The 22,066-nt window shown below is 56.2% G+C and overlaps 1 protein-coding gene across 3 annotated transcripts in view; it reads left to right on the top strand.

Annotated features, from left to right (window-relative positions):
• Positions 1 to 20,970, top strand: part of PUDP (pseudouridine 5'-phosphatase) — a 76,908-nt gene extending 55,938 nt beyond the window's left edge. The window contains exons 3-5 of one of the 3 annotated variants that reach the window (XR_013966312.1): positions 1,512 to 1,741; positions 18,143 to 19,301; positions 19,777 to 20,970. Coding sequence is in view for 1 of the 3 variants with exons in the window: in XM_080795665.1 (XP_080651791.1) it covers positions 1,512 to 1,741; positions 18,143 to 18,319 (407 nt within the window). In the remaining 2 variants the exon portion in view is untranslated. The other 2 variants (XR_013966313.1, XM_080795665.1) reach the window with 2 other exon arrangements.
• The last annotated feature ends 1,096 nt before the right edge of the window (positions 20,971 to 22,066 follow it).

The following is a 22,066-nucleotide window of genomic DNA, read 5'->3' as shown; positions in this document are numbered from 1 at the left end:
CCAATGCGGGTCTCGACCCCAGGACCCTGGGATCATGACCTGAGCTGAAGGCAGACACTTAACAGATGTAGCCACCTAAGCGCCCCATCATTCCTTGTTTTAAAGCATACTTTTTTGCGATTCGTATAGCTAACCCTGCTTTTGATAGTTACAAAATATATGGCTTTTATTTATATACATAAACATCCATTTATTTTTAACTTGCCTGAATATTAGATTTCAGTTTTCTGTAGATAGTATGTAATTGGATGTCACTTTTTTCCCCCCTATTCTGATAGTCTCTAACGTAGCCGTATTACTAGTGTTTATAAAGCTTCCAGAAGGTCCTAATCTGCTAATTCCTTCATCTCGGCCACGTCTGTGTTCATTTCTGTTGATGGGTCTTTCCTCCCGGCCGTACGCTGTATGGGTCTGCCCTGCGGCGGCGGGGAGACTCGACTGGACGTCAGACATGGCGAGTTTCACGTCCAGCACGGTGCTAGGTTTTGCTTTCTTTTTAAAAAAGCTTTAATGTCATCCTGGCGCGGAGTTAAGATGCACACCTTCCTTTGAACCTCGCGGGACCATTTCTCTTAGAGGTCAGGCGCTGGCCGTGCTTGTTGTCTTCATGAGCGGCTTTAGCCGTGGGAACAAAACAGGGGTGTGCCCGTGTTTTCTGTAGCAATTAAGGAAGTAGGGACATGGCCTCGTGTAGTTCCTCCAACAGTAATGATTATACGACTGTTTAAGAGACTGTCTCAGGCCGTTAGCGCTCTGTGTGGATGTAGATGCTCCCGGCACACGCCGCCGAGGCCTCCAGGTGGCAAGTACCACTGTGTTGGACGCGTGTCTTATAACCAGCCTCTCTCCGATGGTACTCAGCCCCGCGTCCCCACACGGGAGGCTCGCCCTTGCTGAGAGTGTGGCAAGGGTTCCTGCCCTGTCGTGCGCTCCCGCTGTGGCTCCGCGGTGTTTCCTCCTCCGTGTCCTTATGGGGCAGCTCTGAAGCTTTTCTTCAGCTCCGGTGCTCGTCCTGGGCCTCTGAAAGGAGCCCTTTCAGGATTCCCTCTCCCCCGCTGTGTGACGAACGACTGAAATGCCTTCAGTAGCACTCGGGTTCTCCCCGAAAATACCAGCAGCATAATCATTGCAAATTCATGGCTTCAGGAAACAAAACAAAACAAAACATGGTCCAGCAAGTGCAGAGGCACCTCCCTGGGCTCCCTCGGCCTGGTTTCCACCCTTCAACAAAACAGGACCCGCAAACAAGGCCGTGTTTCTTTCCAGTACAATTGCCTTCGGTTACTTTGGGAGATGCTGTAGCAAAGCCCCGAATCCCTTTCTGAGGTTTGGTTTGAATAGGTGTTTGCAGCGCCCTGAACCCCGTTCGGACGGTCTGTGTCCTATCCGATCGTCTCTAAGAACGGGCAGCAAAGAGTCAAGGTCCCAGAGCTAGCACCGCGTCCCCGGGGGGAGGGGGTATGGCCTTGCCCTCCTCCACCTCGCTGAAGGCTTTCCCTTCTCCTCCCCAGGCGTGGAGAAGCTGATCCACCACCTGCGAGAGCATGGCGTGCCCGTGGCCGTTGCCACCAGCTCCGGCTGTGCGTCCTTTGAGATGAAGACCAGCCGACACAGGGAATTCTTCAGCCTGTTTGACCACATCGTTTTGGGCGATGACCCCGAAGTGAAGAATGGGAAACCGGACCCCGACATCTTCCTAGCCTGTGCGAAGAGATTTTCTCCTCCGCCTCCCGTGGAGAAGGTAAGGCTCCCAGTGAGGAGAAACGTGGCCCAGTGCAGCCGCTGAGCAGGGTTTCTCCACGACTGGAGCGCCTTGTGTCCACTGCAAGAGAGACACCGTGAGAGCGGGGGGGGGGGGGGGAGGCCCAGCGACGGGGACACGAGCAGATCCCATCAGCTTGGCAGGAGGGATCAGCAGGCCAGCGATCTGGGATTCGCGGACGGGATGTTAGCTTGTGTGGGACTGCCCGGTGGACGTGCTGCAGGGAAGGGGGCTCTGCTGATGGGGCAGGACCGCACCCGTACTCGCCAGGAGCAGCCTTCAAGGAGCGTGCTGGTTGCGACAGCGACGTGACTCATCAGCGCTCACAGCAACCCCCGCCCCGCCCCCACGGGTGCTGGTCCCGGAGGGTTTGTTCCTGCAGGGTTTCTGCTCACAGTGACCTTGGGTATTGTGGTGATGTTTCCAGGCTTCTGTTTGTCTGCAGGCCGAGGGCACGGGTGGGGTTGGTGGTCCAGGGCCCTGTCGCTAGCCTGTGCACAGTACTTCATCATGCAGGGTGCACCGTGGACATGGGGCAGGGGTGTCAGCCACCTGGAAGCGCGTGTCCCACTGGTGGACATGGTGGGTTCACCTCAGATTCTCGTCCCTGCACTGTTCCTGTTGGGACGGAGAGCCGAGCCTCCCTGTGCGCCCCTGCAGGTTCCAGAACACGGGAGACGGCGTGCAGAGGGGGCGGGCTGAGGTCTGACTGTGCGCCCCTGCAGATTCCAGAACACGGGAGACGGCGTGCAGAGGGGGCGGGCTGAGGTCTGACTGTGCGCCCCTGCAGATTCCAGCACACAGGGAGACGGCGTGCAGAGGGGGCGGGCTGAGGTCTACTGTGCCTGGGCAGATTCAAGAAGGATGTGGAGACTGACTGAGGGACTGGTTTCTCTTGTTCGCGTGCCGGCGGCAGGGAGATCACTGCTCAGGTGACAGTGTTTCTGTTGGTCCTGGGTTGCGGGACGTTGGGTTGGAGCTGGTTAGCTCCTTACTTCGTCACTTCAGGGAAGGACATCTCGTGATCGTTGTTTCCTCGCTCACCAGAGAGCCCGAGGTGGAGGCAGGCCCTTTTCTGACACAAATCCCGAGCGCGATTGAAATGACAAGGACGACTCACAGCTCCCACTGAGCTGCGGGACTGGGGCACGTTTCCTTGATCCGTTCCGTGTGTGGTGTGGTGTGTTCTGTTCTGTTTGGCTCCGGGTCCGCTTACTAGCTTGACCTGTGACGGCAGTAATTTTGAGTGAGTCAGGGCTCGCTTACTGAGGACCCGGCCACGGTAAGATACGTGCGCCTCTTACATGGACGCGGGCGGGTTCAGATCTCATCAGTGAATCCTGCTCGATGGTTCTGTGATGGGGGCGAGGCCACCGTGGCCGGGTCCGTAAGCCGTGGACAGAAAGTGCGGCCTCCTGCAGGGCTGGCGGAAGAGACCCGGGGCCCAGCCTGTGTCTGCGTCATGTCTCAGGGCATCGAGACGCCTGTGTGCTTGGCATCCTACAAATTCCACGGCCGTGTCTTCTATTTCTCAAGAACCTCGCTTTCTGGACGGTCTCTGTCTTCAGACGATGAAGTCCCCCTGCGGGAAGACCCACTTGCCTTGTGGGGCGCACGTTGCTGTTGATTCACAAGTGACGTGAAGCTGCCGCGTGTGCTGGACAGACAGGTTCGCAGAGCCGTTCGGTCTGCGGCCCCTGCTTTCAGTGGGGTCTGCAGAGCTGATGAGAGCTTCCTAGGATACTGGCCCTCACCGGAGCCACTGGTATGGCGGAGGCCGTGAACGGGAAGAAGGAGCTCCGTGTCTTCCCGTGATCGCTGTCCCTCCTTCGCAAGGCGGTGTGTCAGTGGAAACGTGGCATTTCCGCGTTTGACAGTGGGTGGGGAAACAGGGTTTCTAGGGAAAGTGCACGCTCGCTGTCCCGCTCGCTTTGCGTGAAACCATTCGCGGCGATGCCGGGGAGAGCGAGGACGCCGCGGCCGTGTGAACACAGAGCTCCATATAGTTGTCCTATTCCCGTGTTCTTCTCCCGACAGTATTTGTTTTAGACTTGTCAGGGGAAAATGAGCAGTTGCGTATCTTCACGGTAATTTAGCTCGTAAACTGTTCTAGGCATTACCCTTGTTGCTAATCCGTGTTTATGGACGCGTGTGTTTGTCTCGCAGAAACGCAACCTCTCTTGTCGTATTTCTTAGGCAAAGAGGGTCCAGGCTTTGGGGGTTTCTCGACGGGTGACCTGCGCGTGCTAACACTACAGGAAGATGTGGACAGGCCCGTTGTTGTGGGCACAGCCGTAACTTTGTACTCGGGTTCTTTCTCCTGCCTCGTACGCGAAACACTTGCAAACGGGGTTATTGGGATAGGAAAAGGTTCTTTGGCCACGTCCCGCTGCTTTCTCTTTGAGGCAGCGCCTGCCCGTGGCAGCAGCGTGCCTGCCAAGTTCAAGGGCATTTCCTGTGATTCCTAAGTCGCTGGAGAGATTCACCATCGCCGGCGGGAATGAATTATGCTGTGGGTGTCATCCAATTAATTACGTGCAGTGGTACTAATAGGAAGGAGGAAAACACAAGCGGTGTCAAAGGGAGAAATTATGTTAACATGTTACTTACCATTTTACCAGGAGAAAATGCCCCACAGAGCTGGCATGAAACACATTCTCACGGAAATGATTATTTCTGAACTATGCATGTGTCATTCTTTTGTGCTAAAGAAGCAAAAATGGTACTGTCTCCAGAAAGTCCCCCCAACCCGTCATCAGCACTAATGAGTACTCACGGAGCACCTGCCGTGTGCCAAGGAGGCACGCAGCGGGTGGGAGCCGCCCCGACCGCCGAGACCCCGTGGGGCGTGGTCACCTGTGCTCTGGTTTCCGCAGCACACGCGCTCCTGCAGCCTTACAGACGAATGGCCGGGCCCCACACCTCGAGGCGAGTCGAAGGAGACAAGCCGGGAGACACCCCCAGGTCCTCGGGGTGTGTGAGCTCCCCTTTCAAGTTCCTAGCCCCCGGCTGTGCACATGTCTGGTGCAAAATGGAAAGGATGATGGCGCTATGGACACGGGATTGCTTGGGTTGACACTTGTTACGAGTACATCCCAAAATCAGTTCCAAGAAGCATAGTCATAATCACTTTGCATGTTTTAGTTTTCGTGCTAATGTTAAGAACTGAGTTTCAGGGTGATTTTTGTTTTATTCCTCGTATACTTTGCTTTGTTTTCAAGAAAGTTCTGCACATTAAGCGTTTCTATGCCTAAAGAGTAAAAAAAAAAAAAAAAAAAAAGAATGATAAATGCATTATGGTTGGTGAGTTCTAATTGCGTAACGTCCCCCTGGTTGAACTGAGACCGTTCTCAGAATGACAAAAGGAATCACCCGAGCTGACTTCCCAGTGTAGGAAAAGGGCCGTTAATTGATTGTTCCTGACTTGACAAAGAAACATGTTCATTTAGGAACCCCTCTCAGTACCTCTTTTTACCATACGCCGTCTCTGTCCCCAAGGTCTGCACACAGGCGTGGGCGGTCAGTGGGCTCCTGCCCTCTTTGGCTCTCTGTGAAGAACGTCTTTACCTCCCAGAACGATGGGAGGCCAGCACGTGCATTGCTGGGTCAGATTTCAGGTTAGATCGGTGCACGGGGGAGCTGTGCGGGGCGCTCTGTCTTTTCCATGAGTTGCTGAGTTAACCTCCCACTCCCAGCACCCCAGGATGGGCACAGCCGTGCTGCAGCAGCTTCTGCGGGTGAGCAGTGTCACGGTGCCTTCATGGTCTGCCTCCTCCAGGGCCCTCAGGGACCCAGCAGGGTCCACCATTGCTGGCCGGGCCTCATGACCACTTTGTCCTCCTGTCTCTCATAATCACTGAGCAAAATACAGCGGTTTCAGGATTATTTAATGTCTCCTGCAACATGGCTTACCAAGCCCTCCCTTATTGCATTAAAAAAAAAAGTCAACCATCGTGAATATTATCTTCAGTTACTACCCTTTTATGTTTTCTTTCACGGAGTGTACCTGTGCTTGGTTTCCTTGGAGTTTCCACGAACGAGATTGCTGGCTTTTCCAAATTCCCGTCAGGGAGGAAAAACATTTCCTATACTCTCTCTTAGGTTCCGTATCGGGTGCCTGTAAATTAAACCAACAAAAGGTCTGAGTAAGAGACAAGACAGATTTTTATTCACTTATGGATATGGCAGTTCACAGAAAAAATGGGATTCATGGAGGCAGTTGGCATATGGGGCTTATATACCATCTTAATAGAGGCTGGAGAAAGACAGAGGAACCCGTCAGGAGGGTCAGGGACCGTCAGGAAAACGAAATGGGCTCTTAGAGCAGGTGGGAGACGTGGTAGGTTGATGCCCATGCCATAACGTGTAGGTGACTTCTTACGCAAGTACTGCCCGGTGCTGGCCTCTCTTCAGCAGCTAAGACTACACTTTCTCCCGCTGGAAAACTCCCAGGGAGAGCCCTTACGGCAGTTGAATTCTTTAGCACCCTGTGCTTTGTGGAAAACAAGGAGAATTCACAATAACCCTCTTTCTGTAGCTGTTGATTCTCAGTTGTCCTCAGTTCAGCGTCATCCTCAAGCCACTGGAGCGTGTTCTGGACTCCCTGACCCTGAAGCATCCCTCTTTTCTGTTTCCAGTAATCCTTTGTCACTTCCTTGCTACCTCTTGTGCTCAGCCTCTCGCGGGCCCGACTCAGCACCCTTTGCTTGCAGAGCTCCCTTGGCCTCCCTCCTCGCTGGAACGAGCTTGTCTCTGCTTCTCCAACGCTGTCCTCATCCCGGACCCGCACCCACGCCAGGCGCTGTGATCCTGTCTGCCCGCATCTCTGCCTTGTCTGTCCCGCCTTGTGGTGTGTCCGCCCTCCAGCCCTTCGAGGCCTCGCCTTGGGCCTGCTGCTTTCCTCCAGGTCCTCCCCTCCTGCCTAGGTGGCTCCCCTGCCCTGCGGCTTCAGTCCCACCGTCCTGCCCAGAGACGTCCTCAATGCCAGGGAACTCCCCGGTGCCCCTGCCGTCTCTGCGGAGCTCCGGCGGCACCCTCCCCCTGCCGGCAGCACCCTTGAGTGAAGATGACTGCGCAGGATTGTTTTCAGCTTGGGGTGAGCGGGGCAGCCTTTTTGTGGAGCTTTGCAGGCCGCATTCAGAAACGGGCTAAGCACCGTTCGTAGGCATAGCATAGTCTCTGACAACACCCTGTTTGCAGGAATCACGTGCACAATTACCCGCTGTGCAGTGTCGCTGATGGGGCAGTGGGAGCGATGTCATGTCGGGGACAGCAAGCACGACGCAGCTCCCGTGCACACTTGTGCCGGATCCGCCGAACGGACGTGTGTCTCCGCTTCACCGTCAGGGGTGGGTCGTCCCCGCTCATGGTGCCTTCACGCGGGCTGAAGCGTGTAAGCAGACGTGACAGCGACACCATTTCCTTTGCAACGACAGAGACCGCTCACCCTCCAGGAGCCCTGCGCCCTGTCCCGTGTGCTGTTCCTGCTCAGCTCTGCTCGGGGTGACTCGCGCTCATTCTAGAGCTTCACACACACAGTCATACGCACATACTTCACGCAGACGTGTACGTCACACACAATGTAAACCACTGAAATGGGAGGCCGGCGGCGACGTTGGTGACCCCTGGAGGGGCGCCTTCCTAAGTTATGCTTATGCTGCGCTTGTAGCAGCGCAAGGGCGGAGCGGTGTCTCCGTTCTGTGTGGACTTGTGCGCGGGCTCGTGACATCCGCGGACAGCCGTTGCCGAGAACGATCGTTCTCATCAGGCCGTCGTAACGGCTCGCACAGTCGGAGCTCTTTGGGTCAAGCCGCCACGCTCCCAGGGGGAACAGGACAGGGCGTCAGACAGTGAGAAGGAGGACCTGTAGCTTGGATTTCTGACATTCACTAAGCGGTTGTGCACCAGTAATTCCTCCCAGACGGGAGCAGTCTTGTCACGGCGGCAGAGCGGGGACGGCCAGCCAGGGCTCCCGTGGGTTTCTCCGTCAATCCATGCTTTTGTCTTTTCAGGGATTGTAAACGCCGGTGCGGTAGAGTCGCCGTGCTCCGCGCCCACGTGACTCTCCCCGCCTCCCGTCCGCCGCACGATGCGCAGACCCCTCGGCCGGGCCGCCCCGTCCCTCGCTGCCTCCTCCCGCACTGCGTCTTCGCCGGCTCCCCTACATTGCTGGCGAGCCACGCACGGAGCCTTTTGTGGGGGCTGTGTCTGCCGACGCTCCGGAGGGAGTGATAATGGGTGCCACGGTCGAGAAGCACGGGTTTCGTCACAATCTGGGTTAAGTAAATACTCAGTTCATATGCCCTGGCGATTCCCAAGGATGGCGTTTAACAAATTTGGGGTGGTTTTCTGGGTTTTTTTGCAAAGGCCTGTCCAAAGCAGGACACGTCCGCGTTCCTTTGTGTGTTTAAGCTGCAGTGCGGAGGTCACCTCAAGGGTTTGGGGAGTGTCGCACGTGTAGCCCCGAATATCTGTGCCCTGGAAACTCCACTCCAGGCCGACGGGGACATGTGGACACCCGCTGCAGCCCAGACTTGGCAGCAGATTTGTCCCAAGTGTTTGCGAGAGGATCCAAATCCCTGAGGGGTGCGGGGGGCCTTGGACCCATCAGTCTTGAACACTGTCCTAATTCTGAAAGCCCTCAGCCCCATCGCACGCCTCATTCCATCAACAGGATTAAAGTGGGAGCTCTCATTGTCTCCTACACACAACTTCGTCCCCCGGGTGAACGCACGAGGCGTTTGGGTGTGGATTTTGTCCAAGTGAAGCACATTGGCCATCGGGACGGGGATTTCTTGCCGACGTCCTCTCTCTGAGCCATCAGTGAATCGGCACACGTTCTTCCTTCAAACTTTGGGGAGGACGAAGGGGTCTGTTTTATTCGCTACAGGCCTCTGAGCACAGCCAGAGGGTGTGTTGGTTGTTTTTCTCTCTTTCCACGATGATTTATAAAATCTGTAAGGAAGTATTTTGGAAAGCCTTACCTGTGCACTCGGAGACTCAACCCTGGACGAGTCCCTCGGAGTCATTTCTCACCGCTGCTGTAGGCGGTTACCACACACTGAGTCAGTGGAAACAACACTGGGCTTTATCTCTGGGTTCCCTAGGTCAGGATTCGGTGTGAGGCATACCAGCTTCCCTTCTCCAGGACTCGGGTGTGGTGTCAGGATGTACCGGGCTGGGCTGCTGTCCGGAGGCTGCGGAAGAACCCGTGTCCCAGGCCATCAGGTAGCGGCCGGAATCCAGTTCCTTGTGGGGTAGGACCATGGTCTGCTTTCCCTGCTGGCTGTCCCTGGGGCTGTGCCCTCCGGTCCTGCGGGCCTCCTCTGGTCCCGTCCCCCAGAGCTTAGGAGGAAGTTGCTTCGAACACTTCCTACCCTCGAAGTCTCTGTCTCTGCAGCGTCCCCCCCACTCCAGCCAGAGAATGTGTGCAGCTTTTCCGGGAGCACCTGATCCGATTAGAACCCCCCCGCCTTCCCTCCGGGACACCCACCCTGCCTGCAGGTCCGTGACCCGAATCCCATCCACAAAGCCCCTTTTCCCCGTGAGGGACCGCCGTCCCAGGTTCCGGTCAGTGAGGCGTGGACATCTTGGGGGCCCGTTCTGCCCGTTCCCGTGCTTGCTCTCCGTTCCAGTTTTCCCCACTTACAAAATGCACAGAAGACGGTCGGGGTGTGTTGAAAGGACATTTGCTGCAGGAGTCAAGCTGCTCCCGGCCACCTAGCCCTGGGCTTCCTCCCGGGGCCCCTTCTCCACCGGTTCTCGATCGTCATCGAGGGGTTCGGATTCTCATTCTTCAGGATCCTGTTGCTGACCCACGGCTACTCCCCCCCCGGTCCTGGGGTGCCCTCGTCGGGAGAAGGCTGGTGCCACACTCAGCGACCTGCGTCCAACACGTGCCACCACTCATTCGGTGGGGATGCCGTGTCTGCCCGTGGGTCTGAGCTCCTCACTGCCGCTCCGTTTCTAAAGGGAGAGACCGCACTGCGAGCTGAGGAGATTGAACTGTCCCGCAGAAACCCACGGGAGGTCCAAGCCTTCTCCTCCTGCTCCGTACTCCCCGGGCAGAGTGGGAAAGCCGGCGGATTGTACGGCGTCCGCTGGCTGCTGTCCCAGAGGAGAAACCCCCGAGTGCGGTTCTGTGATCACGCGTAGAACTCGGGACAGGATTGGGTTCTGCTTAGAATCTTAGCAACAAATACGCCGCACGTGCCGTTCGCAAACCCAAGAAGAGCCTCGGAAACTCGGGGCTTGTCCTTAATACTCCTGAGAGAACTCCAAGCCCGTTGGGACCCAGGACCCCTTGCCCACTGTTGCCCACCCGCCTTCAGGGCTCGGGCACCCTCTCCACAGCATCCCCTGGCTCTGCCCAGCAGCGCCCCCTTCCCACCACCCTGCTGCCAGGGTCCAGGACACCATTCTTGTCCTGCTCTCACGCACCTTGTCCCAGCGAGTCTCCTGAATCGTTGCGTACAGGTGGGAAGAGAGATGCCCATCTGCGTCCCAAGAGGTGATGTTTGTGCTCCCCTTGTCTAAAGGAAGGGGATGGTGGATGGAACACCCTCCCAGTGACATTTTGTCTGGACACTCCTCAGAGCCCACACCTGAGCGGGCGGGGGAGGGAAGGGCGGGGGTCCCAAGGCTCCTTACCTTTTCACTCACTCTCGTGTCTAATGCGATACAGACAGAACCGCCGTGTTGCAGCCCGGTAGACATGGAGAGGGAGGGTTGGTGTCGTCTTTTATTTACTGTGAGTCCCTTGAGTTATTTTCTAAGGAAAGATGGAGGATATCTAGGGAAACACGGCCGATGCATTTATCTGTGTCAACGGGACTTCTGCCGCGGTGCGGCGTACGCCGTGGAAAACTTCCCCCAATCCTTCCCCCCAAAATGTCTAGGGGACGTTCAGCGCCTTCCTCTGAAAACAAGCTTCTACACGGGGGAGCTCCGTAAGCAGAGCTGACTCTACACACTGAAACACAAGCAGGACCTCCAGGGTCATGGCTGTGCTCCTTGACCGTCACAGACCCACAGTCCACCGTGGAACGCACAGAATCCGCTTTCTGGAGATGATCTCCCCGGACGGGGGCATCGCTGAACGTTCTGGAAACGCTGCCCATGATGGCACGCTAATGCACAGCTTAGAATTAAACGTCAGCACGGGGCTCCGTAGACATGACAAGACGGTCACAAGCTTCCCCTGAGAACCAGCGCGCCCTCCTTTCTGGAAATGCTGAGTCGGCAAGGGCACGGCGTGAAAACGGGCTCTCCTCCCGTGAGTGGGCATCTCGGGAGTTTGAGGGCAGGAGCATCCACGCACCTTCGTGCACACCGCAGCGCAGGTCCGTTCACGGAGCTCCCCTGGCCGGGAAGCAGGTGGCTGGGTCGGCCGAACAGGGGCCGGGACCCAGACACCTGAAGCTGCCGCATGGGGGGCCAGGACACGCGCACCTCCCGTGTGACGGCGCTGCCCTCCCCGGGGTGGGGGACGGACAGGTGAAGGCCCTCCACGCCCGGTGACCTGCAGCGGCTCTCCCCGTGTGCAGATCGCATTCTCTGGTCCTTGCCAGCCTCTCGTGCACAGGAGCTTTGGAGACAGCCCAGAAAACGCCCGTCCTCAGGGCAGCAAAGACACTCTGTTCTCCCGTGATGATTGCATGTGTCTAAGCCTCTGCAGCCGGCCCTCGCGGAGACAGCCCAACATGGCTGTGCGTTCGCTCTTCTGGGGACGCGGGGAACTGGGCCGCGGAGGAAACCCTTAGTCCCTTTGCTCTGACACGTCTAAAGCCAGTTCTTCCGCCAAGAAAGTACTCGTCGACCGTTACGTACAACTTAATGCTCTACGTGCGGTGTTAGACACCGCAGACGGGGCGGCCTGAACGACGGACATGTATGCCCTCACGGTCCCGGAGGAGGCGGGGAGTCCAACGTCAGGGTGCCCGTGCGCTTGGTTTCCGCCCTCACGTGCCTTTGCCCTCCCGTGGCTTTTCCTCGGACTGTGGGAGTGCGGAGCAGAGCAGTCTCTCTCCTCCTCTTCTGTGAGGACTCCAGGCCTGTCTGACTGCCTCCCTCCCTGACCCGCGCCAGGGCCCATTTAACCTGAAAATCCCCCTAAACACAGTCTCTGCAAACACAGTCACATCCTGGGAGTTGGTGTTCAACGTGGTTCGGGGGGAGCTCCGTGCAGCCTGTGCGTCGCACGTGTAGGCCTGATACTTACATCGATGGATAATCTCCGGGAGGTGGATGTCGTAGCTGAGCTCCTAACACACCAACCGACAGGGACTCGGGTCACACCTGTGTACCGGGAGTGTCGTGCGGAACGCTGACGAAGACCAGTTTGATTTTGCACATTTACGTGCACGCGTACAGTAGGAAGAGGAACCGAAGGGTTCTGTGGACTGTCTAGAAGCTGCCAAGACTTGTTTTATGAATCTTTAAAATCCCCAGTGCCTTTGAGAGCTTTGTCTGGCTTCTCAATGGCTCCTGACAAATTTGGTGGACACAGAATCTATATTATTAAAAGAACATTGGACGAAGGTTTCTGAGCTCTGTGCAAGTCCTTTGCTCAGCAGTTAATTTGCATGCAAATGCCTTGAAATGCACTCAGAGCCCCACAATGTAGTTTTCGTGAATAAAATGAGGCAGAATTTCCCAGGAAGCCTCCCACACGTGCCCACGACCACCAAGTTGTTAAATCCTACACTCCGTCAAAGGCTTTTCCCGAAAGGAATAGGAATCCATTTAGTGGTGCCGTTCATTCATGTATGTAGCTTGGGACTCTAGAGGATTTGGTTATGAATATGTTTATGTCACTGCTGGTTTTGTTCTTTGATTTCCAGACCAGAATTAATTCACCAAGACAGTAGCTCTGCAATGTGCAAGGTACTTGTCACATTACCAAAGCACATGTCAGGTGTGTCAAAGTCAGACGCTGTTCCGTAGGGGACCACAGCCCAGCTAGGATCTACAAGTGCAGGTAGGGAGATGGGTGCATAGGTCAGTAGGTAGGTGGGTAAGTCAACAGATAGATGATAGTTAGCACAGGGAGGAAGAGAGGGAGGGATGGATAGATAGATGGATGATGGAGGGATGTAGGGATGGATGGATAGGTAGGTAGATAGCAGATGGATGGAGGGAGGGAGGGATAGACAGATGATGGATAGATAGAGGGATGGATAGATAGATGGATGATGGATGGATGGAGGGAGGGATGAATAGGTAGGTAGATAGCAGATGGATGGAGGGAGGGAGGGATAGACAGATGATGGATAGATAGAGGGAGGGATAGATAGATGGATGATGGTTGGAGGGAGAGATGGATAGATAGATGGTGGATGGAGGGTGGAAAGAATGGATGGATAGATAGACGTTGGATAGATGGGTAGATAGATGATGGATGGATGGATAGATGACAGAGGGATGGATGGAGGAAGGGAGGGAGGGATAGATAGATAATGGATAGATGGAGTGAGGGATACATAAGTAGATGATGGAGGAATGGATGGATAGATGGCTGATGGTTGGATAGATGATGGAAGGATGGATAGATGATGGATGGAGGGAGGACGGGAGAGAGGAACGGATGGATAGAGGGACAGATGATGGATGGACGGAGGGAGGGATGGATAGATGATGGAGGGAGGGAGGGAGAGAGGAATGGATAGATAGATGGACAGATGATGGATGGACAGAGGGAGGGATGGATAGGGGATGGAGGGAGGGAGGGAGGGAGGGAGACAGGAATGGATGGATAGATGGACAGATGATGGATGGATGGAGGGAGGGATGGATAGATGATGGAGGGAGGGAGAGAGGAATGGATGGATAGATGGCTGATGGTTGGATAGATGATGGATGGAAGGAGAGAGGGATGATACATGATGGATGGAGGGAGGATGGGAGAGGAATGGATGGATAGATGGACAGATGATGGATGGAGGGAGGGGTGGATAGATGGTAGATGGAGGCAGGAAGGGAGGGAGGAATGGATGGATAGATGGGCGGCCGATGGTTGGATAGATGGGTAGATAGATGGTGGATGGAGGGAGGGGTGGATAGATGACGGCGGGAGTAAGGCAGGGAGGAATCGGTGAACAGGTAGCTGACAGATGGAGGGATGCAAGACGGAGGGACGGATGGGTAGATGGGCATGAACGCATGGCTGGATGCATAGATGGGGCCATGGACGGACAGACAGACAATATAAACAGGAGTACTAATTAATAGCAAAACACATGCGAACTTCTGTCACTTTAATCTTACTTAAAGGTTTAATATTTAACTAGACCCTTGATGAAGGGTATATATAATCGTCCTCACACTGCTGTGGTACTTACACTCATGCGCCGTGTGACAAGAACATGGAGATGAATAAAACCAACCTTCGCTTCCTGTCCCACGCCTCCGCCATCAGACCGCCTTTTGCTGACGTATTTTCAGAATCCCACGCATTTCCATGCATCCCACCGAGGTCACACAAGAGCGTCTCACGCCGGACTGGTACGTCCCATGACGGCACGTCGTCCTTAGAGGGTGTCTGTCTTTCAAGCACTCAAGTGCAAGGACCTGGGGAGGCCCCGGCTGCCGCTGCGGACCAGGCGGCGAGGAGACACGCACGGACGCCGCAGGCCGGGCTCTGCTCCACGTACATGTCTGCCGACGAGTGCTTTTAGCACGTCTGGGCCGTGAGCCCTTGAAATGCTTCACCGCCTGGATACTTGCAGGCGTCCCTCCTTCTAAATTCAGCCCCTCAGGCCACCCTTGAATTGAGCTCATCTCGAGGATGAGCTCTGGAGACGGATGAATTCTGGACTCGGAATTCGGATTTACTTTCGCCTTCAGCGTGCATCGTGACACGAATATGACATCGTGCAGACCCGGGCTCAGGTCCTGCGTCTGCCACCTGTGTGCCCATGTGAACGCCCACTTCCTCCCGAACTTGCCGTGGCCCGGAGCCCTTCCCTGTGACACGGACAGGGCCGGGTCACCCGCTGGGCTCCAGCTCGCACAGCCCGCAGCCCCTTGGTTGCGCTGTGTCCTGGGCCGGGACAGCTCCAGCGTCTCCGCTGATCCAGCAGGTGGTCACCAGATGCTCACCGTCGGCCGGGACGCCCCGAGAAACTGCGGACGCTCCAGCCCCCCACCTCACGGCCAGGGGCCGTCCCCGTCCCGTGCACACGGGCCAGAGGATGGTGTCCCCCTGCCTAGCAGCTTCCTCGAGGTCGTGGGAGCATGTCCTGGAGAGCCCACCGCCTGTGGCATGCTACCAAAAATCACACGTTAATTACAGCACGCCCCACACGCGTCCACACACCGGTCCACACGTGCATCTCACGGCACGGCGCCGGGACACGGGGTCAGGGATGGACAAAGCTGTCTCCTGCCCCAGCCCTCCTTCCTGCAAAGAGCCAAGTGCATGTAAATCATTCACATTTTACAGGTGGGTGTGAAGGGGTTTATGACCCGGTGTCATGAGTCAGCGCAGGGTGGGAAGGACCAGGTCAGAGCTCGGGGAACACAGAGTACTTCACGGAAGCACGCAGAGTTCGGCAGGGTGAGACTCGCTTTCCCTGAGCCGGGCGTGGCGGGCAGAAACCACACGGAGATGTTTGGGTCTTTGAATGAAACACCTTCTTCCCGCTTTGTGTGTGCAGGAGCTGAGCTGGGCTATTCTGGCTTCTGTCTCTCAATGGCTTTACGACCGTCGAGTACTGTGATGAACAGAGTCGTTTCGGGCAACCTTCAGACATTTGTTGTTGGGTTTCAGTAGGGAGATAAGCGACGCTATGACTGTTCACAAGACTGCATCTGCGTCCCGGACCGCAGGTGCTCCGCACCGTCCCAGCCACAGCGTCGCTCTGCTGCAGGACGCCACACACCAGCCCGGGTCCCCGGCTATCGCCCGTGCCCTCCGGCGTGCCAGGGCTGCCATGCTTGTGCACACAGACACGTTGCACGCGCTCGTCCGTGGTGCGGCTTGTTCCGTCTCGTCCGCGCCGCTGCTGATAGGGCCGTGCTCCCCGCCCTTTCTCTCTTCCTTGTGCCTCGAAGGCTCCACACACTCGCGTGGGCATCGTACCCCTCACGGGTCCGCTCTCAGGGCGCGTGTGCGTGATGCTTTCGGCCTTTGGTGAGGACGCGTCGCGAATGGGAAACAGAAACCGGCTCCATGGGCGCACGTGAGGGGACGGTCGACCTCCAGAGAGGGATGATGGGTGCTCTGTGCCGCGGCCCTTAACGCCCACGGGGCTCCTGCTCGTCCCGCTCTGTTCCTCGTGGCCCGTCCTGCAATGCGGTCAGCGCGTCCGGAAGGAGCGCTCCGCTGTGGACGCTCTCCGCCGAGTTCCGGGCCCTCGTTTCGGTGAGTGCCCCGGGTTTCTGAGGCTCCAGGTCGCCCTCCCGTGGCCCTTGGCAAGAGCCTCACAAGGAAAACAGAAGCTGCTTTCGTGACTTGGCGCCGAGCACCGTTGCCCCGACGGACGGACAGACCCTCTTCCTCTCTTCCCGCTGACCTTTCGCTGGTGGCCTGCACACAACGCCAGACCGTCGTGGAACGTGGGGCGTCAGTCCATTCCCCGGAGCCCCTGGACGTGTAAGTGCCGCTCGTGGTCCCACATGCGGCAGTGGAGTTCACGGAGAAAGCGGTGCGGACTCTCGTGTAAACACGTGGGCCTGGAAGCGCGTGTCTGAGGCCAGATGAAGAATGAAGGTGCCTGTTCTAAGAAGACTCAGTCCGACGCCGATGGACACCGTTGCCTCCGGGTGGACGCCCACAGCTTGGAAAAGAGCCCACGCGCCTTCGTAAGTTCTCAGAAGGAAGGCGGAGGGACAGGGCGCACTGTTTCTCCGAATCTGCCTTGTTTTCGGTGCTCAGAGGCCCACTCCCGGGGCAGAGCGGCCCCCATTGTGAGCATAGCCCGCTGCGGCCCCTGAGCTGTCCCTGCGACGCGTACGGCCCTCAGCTCTGCCTCACAGGGGAGGCGGCTCCCATCTCGTAGCCCAGGCAGAGGGAAAGGGGGGCGGAGGAAAGGAAAGGGTCCGTGTACTGCTCCCGACCACTCCACCAGGAAAGAGCTTCGCTGTGTCTCTGTTTGAACGTCCACGAGTGTCTGTGAGTGTGCACTTCTGTCCGAGTGTGTGTGTTTGTGTTACACGTGTGCCTGAGTGCCCATTTCTGTGTGTGTGTATATGTGACCGTGGGTGTCTGCGTGTGTCTGCGTGTGCTCACGTGTGCCTGAGTGCCAGCTGCTTCTGTGTGTGAGTCTGCGTGTGTGCCCGTGTGAGTGAGTGTGAACGGGTATGTGTTTGCCAGTGACCCGCGGGCCCCAGAGCATGCAGAACTTGCCGTGCCGCACCGCACCCCGAGCGGCGTCCGTGAGCCTCGCTGGGTCACTGGCACAGTGCGGTGCCGCTGCCCACCCGTGACAGGCGGTTCTCGTGATGAAAGGAGGGGGGCAGGGGCTCGGGAAGGAGGAAAGGTGTGACCTGGGCATCTCCTGGCAGCTGGCAGTCAGCTGTGGACAGTAGGGGAAGAACAAGCGAGCTTCTCCCAGCCGTGATCGCAGCCCCTTTACGCATGCCGGGTCCCTACAGAGAAGAATCTTCACTGACAGAATCAGTGAGGCTGTTTCCAGAAACGGAGGGAACTTTCTAGGTGCGTGGCTGTCCTGGATGCACAGCGACATAGGACAACGGGCTGATCTACCCACGCGTGGACTTAGGCTCTCTTGATTTGAGAGTCTCGGGGCGTTATTCCCGGGATAGCACGTTTCGCAGCTGCCTGATAACCACAGTGCCCGGAAACCCCCTTTTAGATGTGGGTGTCTGACGGGGTGGCTGTGTCCGGGGTTTAATAGGGTGGGTTTCGTGGTAAACCGAAGGAGCTCCTGCTCGTGGCAGCTGGTCTTGGTGCTGGAGATTTTCGCCTTGTGCACACACAGGCCAGGCTTTCCGTCAGACACCTGAACCACTCACTTTCCATGCTGCAGTTCCTAAAACGTCTCAGGTCTGGAGTAACTTCATGTTTTAAAACACGTGTCCCCCCACCCCACGCATACACTTGACTCTTATGCTCTGAATGTCCCATTATTGATGGCACAGATTTGTGCGATTCCAAGAGAACACAAACCTACCAGTCCGTCTTGCCACCCAGCTACACCACGTGTCACTAGCGCCTTGTCGGCAGTGACGGAACGCTGTCCCCTGTGTCGTCGGGACTGCGGGAAGCCCACGGGACGGTGTGTACGACTTCGTCTCTGTGTCCATGTACACCGCAGCAGCGCCGGCGAGCACGTCCGTCATAAAACGCGTGAAAACCCAGTCTAGCTGCCTGGTTACGGGAATGGCCGTCTCAACCTTGTCTTTCTTCCTACCCCACAGTGCCTCGTGTTTGAAGACGCTCCCAATGGCGTGGAGGCGGCCCTCGCAGCCGGAATGCAGGTAGTCATGGTTCCGGATAGGAACCTGCACCGACGCCTGACGTCCAAGGCCACCCTGGTGCTGGACTCCCTGGAGCACTTCCAGCCCGAGCTGTTCGGTTTGCCACCCTACACGTGAGCGGCCCGCTCCGCCTCCCGGCCGCACGGCGCCCACTCGGCTGAACCCCGGCACCCAGGAGATCACCACGTGACCTGTTCTTCCAGCCCGTGAACTCGACCTTCTGTCCCTCGTGGCCTCGGCATAGCGGACCCGCGCTGACAAACCACGTCCCGGCTGAGAGACGGCAGAGCAGACGCAGCCCAGGACAGGGACCGAAACGCTCATTTACACCATCGTACACCCTATGGGGGTGATCGTATGGTGTCGTGGCATCGCACTAGTCATGTAAGAGTCCCATACGGCCAGTACACACGCTTGCGTGACAGTGCTCGTGCGTGTGTGTGTATGTGTGCCTGCGTATTTATACGTAATTACACTTACGCATATATATGTAAAATACGTCCTTTTCCAAGACAAAACTACATCCTATCTGTGTTCCTTTCTTTTCCTTTTTGGTGTCTCCAAACCCTGGCTGGGAAATGTAAAATATATGTATATGCTTACACATGTGTGTGTGTGTATATGTATGTATGTACATACACGTTGTATTTATATCCTTCCTGTACAACGTCGCTTCTTAAAGTGTGGGTCTTCATGTGCCAAAGCAGCTGACAGAAGAGAGATCATAGCTGCATTTCATTTGCAGTCTGAGTGGAAACGCCGTGTCGTGGATGTGTGCTAAGAAATCCTTCTCCTTATTAGCAAAATTGACCATCTTCTGTGCCCTCAAGACTTCTCGGTGGACCTCTGCTCAGAGGCCGTGCCCTCAGAACCTCTCGGTGGACCTCTGCTCAGAGGCCGTGCCCCTAGAACCTCTCGGTGGACCTCCGCTCAGAGGCCGTGCCCCTAGAACCTCTCGGTGGACCTCCGCTCAGAGGCCGTGCCCCTAGAACCTCTCGGTGGACCTCCGCTCAGAGGCCGTGCCCCTAGAACCTCTCGGTGGACCTCCGCTCAGAGGCCGTGCCCCTAGAACCTCTCGGTGGACCTCCGCTCAGAGGCCGTGCCCCTAGAACCTCTCGGTGGACCTCCGCTCAGAGCCCGTGCCCTCAGAACCTCTCGGTGGACCTCCGCTCAGAGGCTGTGCCCTCAGAACCTCTCGGTGGACCTCCGCTCAGAGGCCGTGCCCTCAGAACCTCTCGGTGGACCTCCACTCAGAGGCTGTGCCCTCAGAACCTCTCGGTGGACCTCCGCTCAGAGGCTGTGCCCTCAGAACCTCTCGGTGGACCTCCGCTCAGAGGCCGTGCCCCTAGAACCTCTCGGTGGACCTCCGCTCAGAGGCCGTGCCCCTAGAACCTCTCGGTGGACCTCCGCTCAGAGCCCGTGCCCTCAGAACCTCTCGGTGGACCTCCGCTCAGAGGCTGTGCCCTCAGAACCTCTCGGTGGACCTCCGCTCAGAGGCCGTGCCCTCAGAACCTCTCGGTGGACCTCCACTCAGAGGCCGTGCCCCTAGAACCTCTCGGTGGACCTCCGCTCAGAGGCCGTGCCCTCAGAACCTCTCGGTGGACCTCCGCTCAGAGCCCGTGCCCTCAGAACCTCTCGGTGGACCTCCGCTCAGAGGCCATGCCCTCAGAACCTCTCGGTGGACCTCCACTCAGAGGCTGTGCCCTCAGAACCTCTCGGTGGACCTCCGCTCAGAGGCCGTGCCCTCAGAACCTCTCGGTGGACCTCCGCTCAGAGGCCGTGCCCCTAGAACCTCTCGGTGGACCTCCGCTCAGAGGCCGTGCCCTCAGAACCTCTCGGTGGACCTCCGCTCAGAGGCCGTGCCCTCAGAACCTCTCGGTGGACCTCCGCTCAGAGGCCGTGCCCTCAGAACCTCTCGGTGGACCTCCACCCAGAGGCCGTGCCCCTAGAACCTCTCGGTGGACCTCCGCTCAGAGGCCGTGCCCTCAGAACCTCTCGGTGGACCTCCACCCAGAGGCCGTGCCCCTAGAACCTCTCGGTGGACCTCCGCTCAGAGGCCGTGCCCTCAGAACCTCTCGGTGGACCTCCACCCAGAGGCCGTGCCCCTAGAACCTCTCGGTGGACCTCCACTCAGAGGTCCATTCTGCACTGTGCTGTCGGTAGTTTGTTTTCAGCAGGAACATAACTGTGGCCTGTATCTTACCTTTACCTAGGTCATGTCCACATTTGAGGATACGGTTTCTACCTCACAAAAAACCATCCCCTCCTCTAAAAACAGACATTTGTCTATCACAGCCTTTGATCCAAATATAATTTGAATTCAGAATACATACCTAGTGTGACCAAGAGCCTTATGTATTAGCACATCTCTGGGATCGTTTACCCGACGATGTTACACTTTGGCAGTGAACCCCTTTTACTAGATTTACACGGCCTTTTGTGGTGGGAACATTGAGAAAGGCATTGGAATATGGGAAGAGCAGTCCCTGGGTGCACCTGCCATCTGATGTGTCATTGTCAGTGCAGCTAATTTCCAACTCGGAGTGGTAGCAAAGTCATAGTAATGAATCCAGATGTGCCCAGTGTCGTTCTCTGTTGATGGTTGCCTCTGGCAGTTGATCGGTTTTATATCCGTTCAGCAGATTCATTTTGGCATTATTGATCATCCGTGTACACGTCTGTTCTCAGTTCTCCCTCAGACCCGTTGTAACCTCTTACCGGGTCCCTCACCAGTTAATTGAGTTGAATAAAATCCTTGACATCAGTTTACATTATGGGTGTTTGATTTTACCTTCGTCTTGAAAAAATTATCCTCCAGCAAATGTACAACCTAGGTGTGACTCTGTGACCTGTTTTTTTAAAAAGCCAAACGGCACTCACACTGTAAAATATCGTAAGGGAAACATTAGTGTCTTTGTGTGCAGCAAATGAAAGATCTCTGTGAAATGAGCACTTGTTGGATTCGATATCCGCCTCTTCCAAAATATGTCTGTTTTCTAATCCTTAAGCCGTTTTGCATGAAGAACTCAAAGCGCTCTCGTGCTTTTCTCAGACACGTAGCTCTAGATCGGCATACACGTTCCCGTAGGGTAAATTTGATCTCAAGTACGTTCCCTTGTTGTTACAACCAAGGTGAAACTCTTATTTTTTTGTACAAAGGAAAATACTGGCAGTTGGCCAAGGTACACGTGGTCTTTCTTACTCTCCTTTATCAGCCTCGTTGCCCCAGTGCCTCTTCGTGATGGCCTCCCCTTAGCAGCCCACCCATGTCACAGAGGAAACATAAGCATGCCAATTTAGACCACGATGACTCCCGCCAAGGGAGTTTGGAGAGTCCTCTGCTCTCTTCCTGCGTTAAAAGTGTGCTTTCTCGGGGACACGCGGGGATGAGTGGCTGGTGCGTGGTGTTGCCCTAGTGGGAAGCTAGCGTTTGCCCATCCCCTCTACCTCCTCTGGAAGCATTTGGTATTGACAACAGCCCCTGGGACGTGGTACACTCAGTCTCTTCTTAATTCCTCTTCAGTGAAACATGCACAATTTTAAGAACGTACCAGTGACTCCGTATGAGGGTTTTTCCACCCGATACTCCCTCGGTTGGAGTTCAGTGAGCTAACGGGGAGAAAGGAGGTCTGGAAGACTCCTGCTTTGTCCCGAGGAGACCTGCCTTGTCAAGACATACGGATTGTCTGCCCTGCAAACAGCGGTCCGTGATTAGCCACTGAGGTTCCTGTTCCTTTGAATATATTGGTCAGACTCTAAGTTGGCCATGCTTTGGACGGTGTTACTGATTTTTAAAAACAAATTTTTACATCATAACCCAGTTTTATCATAAAAGATACATGTATTAACTCCTCTGCTTTATGC

The sequence above is a fragment of the Martes martes genome (genome assembly GCF_963455335.1).
Source record: "Martes martes genome assembly, chromosome: X".
NCBI classification, from domain to species: domain Eukaryota; kingdom Metazoa; phylum Chordata; class Mammalia; order Carnivora; family Mustelidae; genus Martes; species Martes martes.
Note: the sequence above shows the minus strand (reverse complement) of the source record. Positions and strands in the feature narration are given on the sequence as shown.